At 42.5% G+C, this 9,265-nt stretch overlaps 1 protein-coding gene across 1 annotated transcript; it reads left to right on the top strand.

Moving 5' to 3' along the window:
• Positions 1 to 6: 6 nt before the first annotated feature.
• On the top strand, positions 7 to 8,466 carry LOC123052133 (uncharacterized). Its single transcript, XM_044475236.1, has 6 exons — positions 7 to 451; positions 4,247 to 4,332; positions 4,415 to 4,519; positions 4,598 to 5,389; positions 5,862 to 6,084; positions 6,984 to 8,466. Exons 1-6 carry the CDS (start codon positions 151 to 153, stop codon positions 8,069 to 8,071), a joined length of 2,595 nt encoding a protein of 864 aa, XP_044331171.1. The 5' UTR covers positions 7 to 150; the 3' UTR covers positions 8,072 to 8,466.
• Positions 8,467 to 9,265: the final 799 nt, after the last annotated feature.

The following is a 9,265-nucleotide window of genomic DNA, read 5'->3' as shown; positions in this document are numbered from 1 at the left end:
CTTCTTCCCCGAGAACCCTAAAGCCGCTTTCTTCGTTTTGAGGACCCCCCCTCCCCCTCCCCCCGGAAGGTCATGAGCCTGTCGCCAAAGGCTCCTTCCTTTGTTTAGTACTCCGGGCTGGGGGTGCGTCCTGTTGGTACCGCGGCAAGCATGGCGAGGGAGGACCGACCAGAGTTCGTGAGGTGGAGCGAGGAGTTCCTCTCGCAGGAGAGGGGCAGCCGCGTCGTGCATTACTACTTGGAAGACTCCGAGGGCGTGTCTCACCTGGCAGTCGTGGGCACCGAGCGGAGCCTGCGCCACATGCTCTACGTCGTGTCAGAGGATTTCCATGGGCCGCAGGGATCCGGTGGTGCTGATGGTGGGCAGGGGATGTTTGCGCGCAAGTGGCGGTCACGCCGTGAGGTGGTGGATTGGCTCGAGTCCTTCCTTCCGGCGAAGACCCTCACCTCAAGTAATTCCCTCCTTCTCTGTTTGTAATGTTTGATACATTAATTTTGCTGATACAGCACTAAGCATTACCATCTGTTATTGTTTCTTGAATTTAACATGTTATGTTGAGTAGTGTTTCTGGAACGGGTTTGTCTAGGGCACTATAGCAAAACTGAAATCTTGTTTACATAGTTTACCGCATCGGTCCTCAGTACAGAAGCTTGCTTTGCAATAGACACAATCAGGCACTTCTCAAACCTTCAAGGGCATGTTAGACTGTAATGCGAAAATACCTGAATGGCAAAGTATGTCAAAATTGAGGTTGTCCTGTCCAATTTCATCTCATGTTGAGATATGGTAACATTAAAAAGGGCACCTGGTACATATAGCTCCCGCTTGCGTAGGGTCTGACCACTTTGGGTCTATTGTACGCAGCCTTTCGCTACATTTCTGTAAGAGTCTGTTTCCAGGACTCGAACCCGTGACCTCATTGGTCACAAGGCAACAGCTCTACCGCTGCGCCAGGGCTCCCCTTCGAGATATGTTAACATTAATTAGCATAAATGTTTGGATAGCCACTTGTTGATGTCTTAGCTTTTGTGCTTTACCTGTTGGGTGACAGTAACATGTGATGTTTGATGACATGGTTTTATTGCACTTTAGAGCATCTACAATGGTGTACGCTTATCTAAACGCTTAAACAGAAAAAGACAAATAGCAGAATTTTTAAAAAGCCCCAAGTGTTATCTGGGCCAACGCTAGGCGCTAACCGTCAGCACTAAATACGGGTGGAGAACAGCTCTTGGTGCCTCATCTTGTGTTAAAAAAAGGGCAAGCGCTCGCTGCCTTATTTTGCGTCGCTGCGGCACCCGACGCCAGGAATTGAGGACGCAACTGCGGATAGAACGGGAAATTTTCCCTAGCGCCTGGCGTTGGAGATGCCCTTACAGACCTGCGAGTCCTTTCCACCATCATTTTACAAGGAGGGAAGCAGGCAAGTCCGCTCCTGTCTTTTACAGTTTGACCAAACCGGAGACCTAATGCACTAGCAACCATACCAGCATGGATGCAAGATTGTACACTAGGCCACCAATTCAGGAGTTTGTCAGGTCTTAGAAACTAGCAGTCGGCATTCCTATGGGAAGTGTAAAATTAAATATTATGAAAGCCAGGGAAGCTCGACACTTGTTGTAGATAATGAGTGTCTACTTTATATGCAAAATCATAGTAGGACCAGCCACTGGGAACAGTTTCAAACAATAATATGGTTTAATGTAGCAAACTGATGATCAATATAATTCAAATCACCGCTTCAGGAACGTAGAACTACAGAACTAAGGCATAAATGATTGGGGATTATTTAAGTTCGCTCACTAAGATGAATTTGGCCGATGTTGGCAAGAAAAATGAACTAGAGAATGCCAAGGACTTGGCAACCATCCAAACAAGGTACAAAATTTTGGTCATGACTGAAAATTTGGTAAGGTAGGTGTTGGACACAAACAAAACATACCATAGGTTTTTTAGAGATAAGACCATCGTTATCTTACTTGGATTAAAAATCCAGACAAAGAGGCCTTGCGGAACGACATGGGACTCGAGTCTGCCAGAGAAGTATTATCGTAGTGATAACAGGAACTACACCGCACATCAACCTGTGGAAATTTTGACTCACTACTTAGAGCAAGGCTAATAATATAGCCAGCAGCTGGCTATATAACACTGCCTTATCATCAAAAGGCAACATTATTAATCACTCATATAATAGGGTTCGTTTTAAGGTTACTATTAGGTTAGTCCTCTTTTCCACTTTCTCTTTCCCCTCATTTATTCATTTTTACCTATTAGGGCATGTCATAGTATAGCCAGCAGCTGGCTATATATGGTTGACATGTCATCATAATCGTCATTATTAGTCACTCATAAAATAGGACCGGCTATAAGGTTGGCTATTAGGTTAGTCATCCTTTTCAATTGCTCTCTTTCTCTTCTCTCTGCATTTACTCCATTTGCCTAGGAGCACGTTTAGAGATTGGCTCTTGCATGAGAGCTCACTCCTTTCATTGTCCTCGTCTCTCTCCTCCACATAAGCAATAGTGCCATGTAAGCAGGCTTATAGCGCTTTATTATACTTGCTCTTAGCAACTAACAGCCAGTAAGAATACCAATACTAACTTCTCAAAGAACACCCATCAACAGCTGAGAGCTTTAATCCACTCCAACCTCGCTGCATCATCCCTTTGATCACCAAAGCTCAGCCCGCACCACCACACTTGAGATGACTCCCCGTGGCCGCAAGCGCCTTCACACTTGAGACTCAGTTGTCTTGTACTCTGTCAGCTATCTTGATTCATTTGCTGCTGAAGATCTATTACCGTCTATGTTTTCTTATCAATCATTATTGCACTTGCTGGTGATAGGAGTTTCAATGTGTTCGAAAAAAATGAATTATGTGTCCTTTTCTCATCATAATATGAAAATGGCATCTTTTCTGTGAGACTAAAATGCCATCTTTTTTTGAATGGGATGAAAATACCATAGGAGCACCCAACTGGATTGAATGGTTTCGAATTAAAAGGAAAACACATACACTATATGAGGCAGGCAAGTTTAACAGGTGAAAGTTGAATCATGCTCACATAGGGATGGAAATGGAGCGGAAACAGACAGAACTGAGTTTTACCACATTTGTTTTCATATATTTTTGCAGAAGCGGAAACAAATACAGAAACTCCGAAAATGTATACGGAAACAGATACTACCAGAAACGGACACAGAGTGAATACAAAGCAGACACGAAAACAGAAGTGGGTGTTGACCGGAACTTAAAAACTCCTTGAATCATAGAGAAATACACATAAAAACAAACGAATTTATAGAATTGTTAACATGGCTACAAAATAATATCATTATAGTTAGTAACTCAGCGTAGTATTGTAGTAGTACTGGACAATTACGTATAGGGTCAAGCTGAGTACATGTGTGGTAGCAGAAGTTGGGCCTCAAATTATCCATTCTACTCATTGTGTCATTGTGTGTTGTTTGGTGGTTGGGCTACAAAGCAGCCATAGGTCTATAGTCAAAACGGAAATCCCATATTCACGGAAACGGAAAGTTCCGTTTCCACGCCTGTCCCACCGGAAAACACCATTCCATTTTTGTTTCTGTTTCCACAATAAAAGATTCCATTTCCACTTCCGTTTTGCAAATTTCCGTTTCCGTTTTCATATTTCCTCTCCCTTTCCATTTTTCCTCCGGAAAAGCGGAAAGTTTCTGCTCCATTTTCATCCCTATGCTCACACCAAGTTCAAGCTGTAAGCACCCTAGTGACAGGCTGTCCTCATTTTTGGCAAAACAAGGCAAACTAGCTCACTATATTCTTATAGTTTAATTAGTATGCCATGATTCGATTTGAGTGAATTGCTTCTTTGTGTTTATTACATTTGGTCATCCCATTTGAGGGAGATGGACCTTCTGAGCCTTAACACATCCCTTGTGACTATCATTTTCCTGGCTGCATTTCCTAGCCATAATGTTTCGACCACCTGTGCCAAGAGGTCCTGGGTTCGAACCAGCCTCTCTGCATTGTACTTTGCAGGGGTAAGACTAGGTTCCTATAATCCCTCCCCAGACCCCACCTTGTGTGGGAGCTTCTATGCACTGGGTCTGTCCTTTAATGTTTCGACCACCTGTCAGGCCTGTCCTGTTCAGCATATAATGATATAAGTATATAACTTGTATGATTGAGACATGTATTATTTTGTTTCAGATTGTTCCTCAGTGATATTGATATCTAGTTGCTTGTTGTTCATTCCAGATTTTTCAAAATTTGGACCTCGTATGGGCAATGATGTTGGATTAGATGGATACAGCGAAACTGATAGCTATGTGTGTCACAATCTGGTATGCAATCACCTATAACTTTGCAGATAGTTTTGCCGCATCTTCCATGAACATGTTGATAATTTTCCAATTATATTATTAGGGTACAACTTGCAGTACAGACATTATGTGGTCTGGTCCATTCTGGACTTGTAGCAAGCAGCTTCAGCACTATCAAGCCTTTTGTCGTAATGGAACCACAATATCTGTAAGTTTTGTTATGACTGTTTGTACACTTAGTTACCCGTAACCATCTTTTAATTCTATATGATGTATCATTTGGCAGATCCACTCTTTTGCACTTGTCATGTCTGAGGAGGAAAACCGTTATCTTGCATACTTGGAGGATATGTATGAAGATAAGAAGGGACTCAAGAAAGTTAAAGTGCGATGGTTTCATCAAAACCAGGAATTTGCTTGTGCCATACCTCCTCCTGCTCCTCATCCTTGCGAAGTTTTCATCACCTCTTATTCTCAAGTAATCAGTGTTGAGTGTGTCGATGATATTGCTACTGTTTTAACCCCAGAGCATTACGAAAAATGTGGGGACACTTTGCCAAATAGTTCATTGGCGGGGATCCGTTTCTGCTTTCGTCAGTACAGCAAAAATAAATTTAAGCATTTTGACTTGAGAACATTGCGTGGATATTTTAATCAAGCTGCTGTCCTATCCTTGAAAGTTTCACCTGAACAAGAAAAGGATGGTTCTGATGTCATAAGGATAGTCAGACATTGTTCACCTGGGAAGACCAAGTCTTCAAAGCAGTTCGAGAGGCTTTATTCGAAATGTTTGGGTACCAAAATCTGCCGAAGCCCACAAGCAGACTCCATACCATCTTATCAGAAGCCAAGTAATAAACAATCTCCTGTAAGACATCTCTCAGTTAAGTTTATAGGGCCCCAGAGTCAGCCTATGCCAACCTACAACGTTGGTGACAAGATAGAGGTCTTATCTCAAGACAGTGGCATTGTGGGCTGCTGGTTCAGGTGTACAGTTCTGAGGCCATGTACTAGTCATGACAAACTGAAGATTCAATATGATGATCTCGAAAATGCTGATGATTGTGGTAAATTGGAGGTATGACTAACTGACCTTAGTATAACTTTTCTAAGTTGGATTATGCATTTGAAGTGATAATACTCTGTTCCAAATTATAAGGTATATTAATTTTCAGAGAAGTCAACTTCTCTATGTTCGACCAAGTTTATAGAGCAAAAAATATCAATGACTACAATACCAAATCAGCATCATTAGATTCACCATGGCATTTTTTTTCTTCATATTTTCTATATTTGGTATTGTATATGTTGATACAATTTTCTATGAACTTGGTCAAACATAGGTTACGTTTGCCCTTTTGGAATATTAATACACCTTATATTTTAGAACGGAGGGAGTATATCATAATATTCGGCATTCTGCCACTCCTTTTATTTTTCCCAATATCATGACCTATTCTGTTTTTTCTGCACAAGCGCATGTTTTTATATAGCACCGATGAGGTTATTTGTTGCCATGCCAGTTGAACTTATTTTATGCTTCCATGTAGGAGCGTGTACGTGCCTCTATATTGGCTCTTCCTGATAAACTTGGACTGAGATGCCCAGGCCGGCTAAGAATTAGGCCACGTCCTCAACAAAAGACTTTGGTCGATGACCCTGCTCTTTTACCTGGAACTGCTGTTGATGTCTGGCAATTTAATGGCTGGTGGGAAGGAGTTTTAGTGAGTACAGATGCCGGTTCATCTGATGGCCTGCAAATATATTTCCCAGGTGCTTTCTCTTGCTGAAATGATGTTTTTCCATTCTTGGTCTGCCTACGAAATACAAAACCGTCTTCATAGAATATTCGTGTTATACGCAAGATAAGAGAACAAAATCTCAATAGCTCTTTACTGCCCCCCTTCCCCCCCTGGTGATTCATACTCCTTACACTCCTTTAGATTAAACCATATTACCTAAAAATGGAATATTTTCTCATCGTCCATCAGTTTGGTGCCACGGATTGTTAATTGTTTTCTCCATGTTACCGTGTGTCAGTTCACACTGTTAGTACAAGCTAGGTGCATCGCACATAAATAAGTAGCTTTTGTAAATCTGGGAGGGGAGCATGACTGTTTCTTTTGTCCTTCCATGGTGTTGGTATGACAATAATTCTGCTGATTTTGCAAAATTATTACTGTCGGAACCTGAAAAAAAGCATGTTGCACAATTTATAAAATACATTGTGTGATAGGTAAACATCCAGTTTGGAGTCTTGTTTGTCATGTTACTGCAATTCTTTGGCATTGAGTGAGTCATGAGGATTACACTGTATTGTGTTGAGACTCACTGTTTTGCTAAATGTTGAGGCACTTCATGGCATTTTGCTCTACAAATCTTTTGCTTCAGTTACTACTAAATCAGTATGTAAATTCCAAAAATACTGACATTCCAAAAGCCATATCATGATTCACCATCATCTATATCATGATGTAAAACTGCTTGCAAATTGTGGAAGCAATTCATTAGATGGAGAATGAATGTTATCTTGGTATTTCATGTGATAGAAATTAGCAACTGCATGTGCCTCGTCTTCTACCAAGTACCCTATTTTTTCTGTATTTCTTAAAGTTACTTCTGCAAGTTGCAACAGAAGGATGTCACTGACACTTGTATTATGATTGTTCCAGGTGAAAACTTTTTTCGTGTATGCCAGCTAAATGATATAAGAATTTCAAGAGATTGGATCAAGAGTCGTTGGGTACATATAGAAAGGAAGCCAGATGTGTTGTCGAGAATACCTTCGGCTGGTGTCCAAACTAGGCAACTTGATAACATGACATCCACTGGTCGTTTGGGCTCCAATTCTGCACTATCTGATCAAGAGCTTGCAGTTGTGCAAGCAAACTCCAGTCGAGATAAGCAGACTGGAGTTAGTATGCAAACTGATGTTAGTTTGATTGACAAGGCCTCTGCTTCTATAGATGATGAGAAGCAAACAATATTAGGGAAGCGATATGCTGAACATGACTGCAATGGGGAAGAAACAGGAGCTGCTAAGCAAACTGAGGCTAGTTTAACTGAGACAGCCTCTGCAGCTGCAGAGATTGAAAAGCAAACGATGTCAGGGAAGCGGCTTAGGGATGGTACTGCAGAACAGAACTGCAACGGGCAAATGTTTAGTTTGACTGATAAGGGCTCTGCTTCTGTAGAGGATGATGAGAAGCAAACAGTGTTAGTGAAGCGAGTGAGGTATGATGACGCTGAACAGGACTGCAATGGGGAACAAACAGGAGCTGCTAGGCAAACTGAGGTTAGTTTAACTCACACGGCCTCTGCAGGTGCAGAGGATGAAAAGAGAATGATATTGGGGAAGCGGCCTAGGGACGATGCTGCGGAACAGAACTGCAATGGGGAAGTGTTCTGTTCAATTGATAAGGGCTCTGCTTCTATAGATGATGATGAGCAAACACTATTAGCAAGGGGACATAGGGAGGGTGATGCTGATCAGCACTGCAATAATGAAGTGTTAAGTTTGACTGATAAGGCAGCTACTTCTGTAGAGGATGAAAAGGAGACAACAATACTAGGGAAGCGGCCAAGGGATGATGATGCTGAACAGCAGTGCAATGATGAATTATTCAGTTTAACTGTTAAGGCTTCTCCTCCTATAGAGGATGAGAAGCAAAGAGTATTAGGGAAGCGACATAGGGGCGACGATGATGAACAAGACTGCAACGGGGAAGTAGGCGTAGACTTAGATGTCAGCAAGCCGTGAAGTTTGGGAAACTTCAGCCTCGTTGGACTTCATGTACATAGCTATAGATATGGTAATGCAACCCCGGTGGAGGGGTTTTACTAGGTCTCCGATAGCAGAGGGCGTCGACATCACGTCTCATACGCATAATTTTCCTAGTTTCTGCATTTTGCTCCTAGTCGTCTCATATCTGTCACCAGATACATGGATTGGAGACTAAATATTACCGTTCGCAGTCATATTGTATAGGAGTGACTTTTGCTTCAAAGTTAAATCCTCAGTTGCAAAAGTTGTGCGTCTGTTGAGAACAGCATTCTTGTCCTAGTTTCCTTTTGCTAAACTAGAAGAGTTGTTGTTTGGTCTGCATTAAAGCTGTGCAATGATTTTAGTAGTTCAATGACATGATTCATTATGGTGATCGTCCTCTACATGTGTTCCGAAGAAGTTGCGAAATGAGTGGATTTCCCCCTCCTGTGTTGTGCAAAACCTATTTATGGCATCCTGAACTCTGAAGTCAAATCGTACTAGGTGCCAATGCCATCCCATGATCTCATCATTTTTCCGTTATGTTAGGCCTGATGTCCCTGATACGGCCATACCTCATGATGCATTGCCTATTTGCCTTGTTCCTTCCTCCATGCAAACCCTTGGCGGCCATCATGACCATTTTTTCTGGAGCACTCAGCTCAGTGGTCAGAGTGCAGTGCTGCCTCCTAGCCGGCGCGTGTTCGAACCTTGGTTCTTACACGGGTCTCACATCTGCTTTATTAAAAATCAGTAGGGGCTTCTCCCCCTACTGGCCTACTGGCCTAGTTTTTTTCATCATGACCATTTTTTCTGGAGCACGCCATGGAGGGGCGTATCTGTTTCGTAGAGGAAAGGCCACGCGGCCAGCAGCGGCGGAGCAGATTCCGAATTGGTCTTTTCCCTCCTAAGTGCCATGTGCTGCTGGTGGTCAAGCATTGCTTTTTTTATAACAATGCAAAAGATTTTTCATTTCCATTAATTAAGAGAGTTGCCCAGTCAATGAGCGGAAAACCGAGCGAAAACCGTAACGACGCACTGATTAGGCACCAAAAATACAACACACATCGTTGCGGAGATAAACATCGTCGAGGTTGCACATTGGTGTCATCGTCATCACTCGGGTTTCACTGCAAGCGACCACTGACAAGCCCACGTCGCAAATGCCACGAGTGATGACGGCAAGCGATA

Source organism: Triticum aestivum, chromosome 2D (assembly GCF_018294505.1).
Source record: "Triticum aestivum cultivar Chinese Spring chromosome 2D, IWGSC CS RefSeq v2.1, whole genome shotgun sequence".
In the NCBI taxonomy this organism is placed as follows: Eukaryota; Viridiplantae; Streptophyta; class Magnoliopsida; order Poales; family Poaceae; genus Triticum; species Triticum aestivum.
Note: the sequence above shows the minus strand (reverse complement) of the source record. Positions and strands in the feature narration are given on the sequence as shown.

Coding starts and splice junctions, on each gene's coding strand:
- LOC123052133 (XM_044475236.1), top strand. CDS start 151: ATGGCGAGGGAGGACCGACCAGAGTTCGTGAGGTGGAGCGAGGAGTTC. Junction 452..4,246: donor GGCGAAGACCCTCACCTCAA/GTAATTCCCTCC, acceptor TGTTCATTCCAG/ATTTTTCAAAATTTGGACCT. Junction 5,390..5,861: donor ATGATTGTGGTAAATTGGAG/GTATGACTAACT, acceptor GCTTCCATGTAG/GAGCGTGTACGTGCCTCTAT.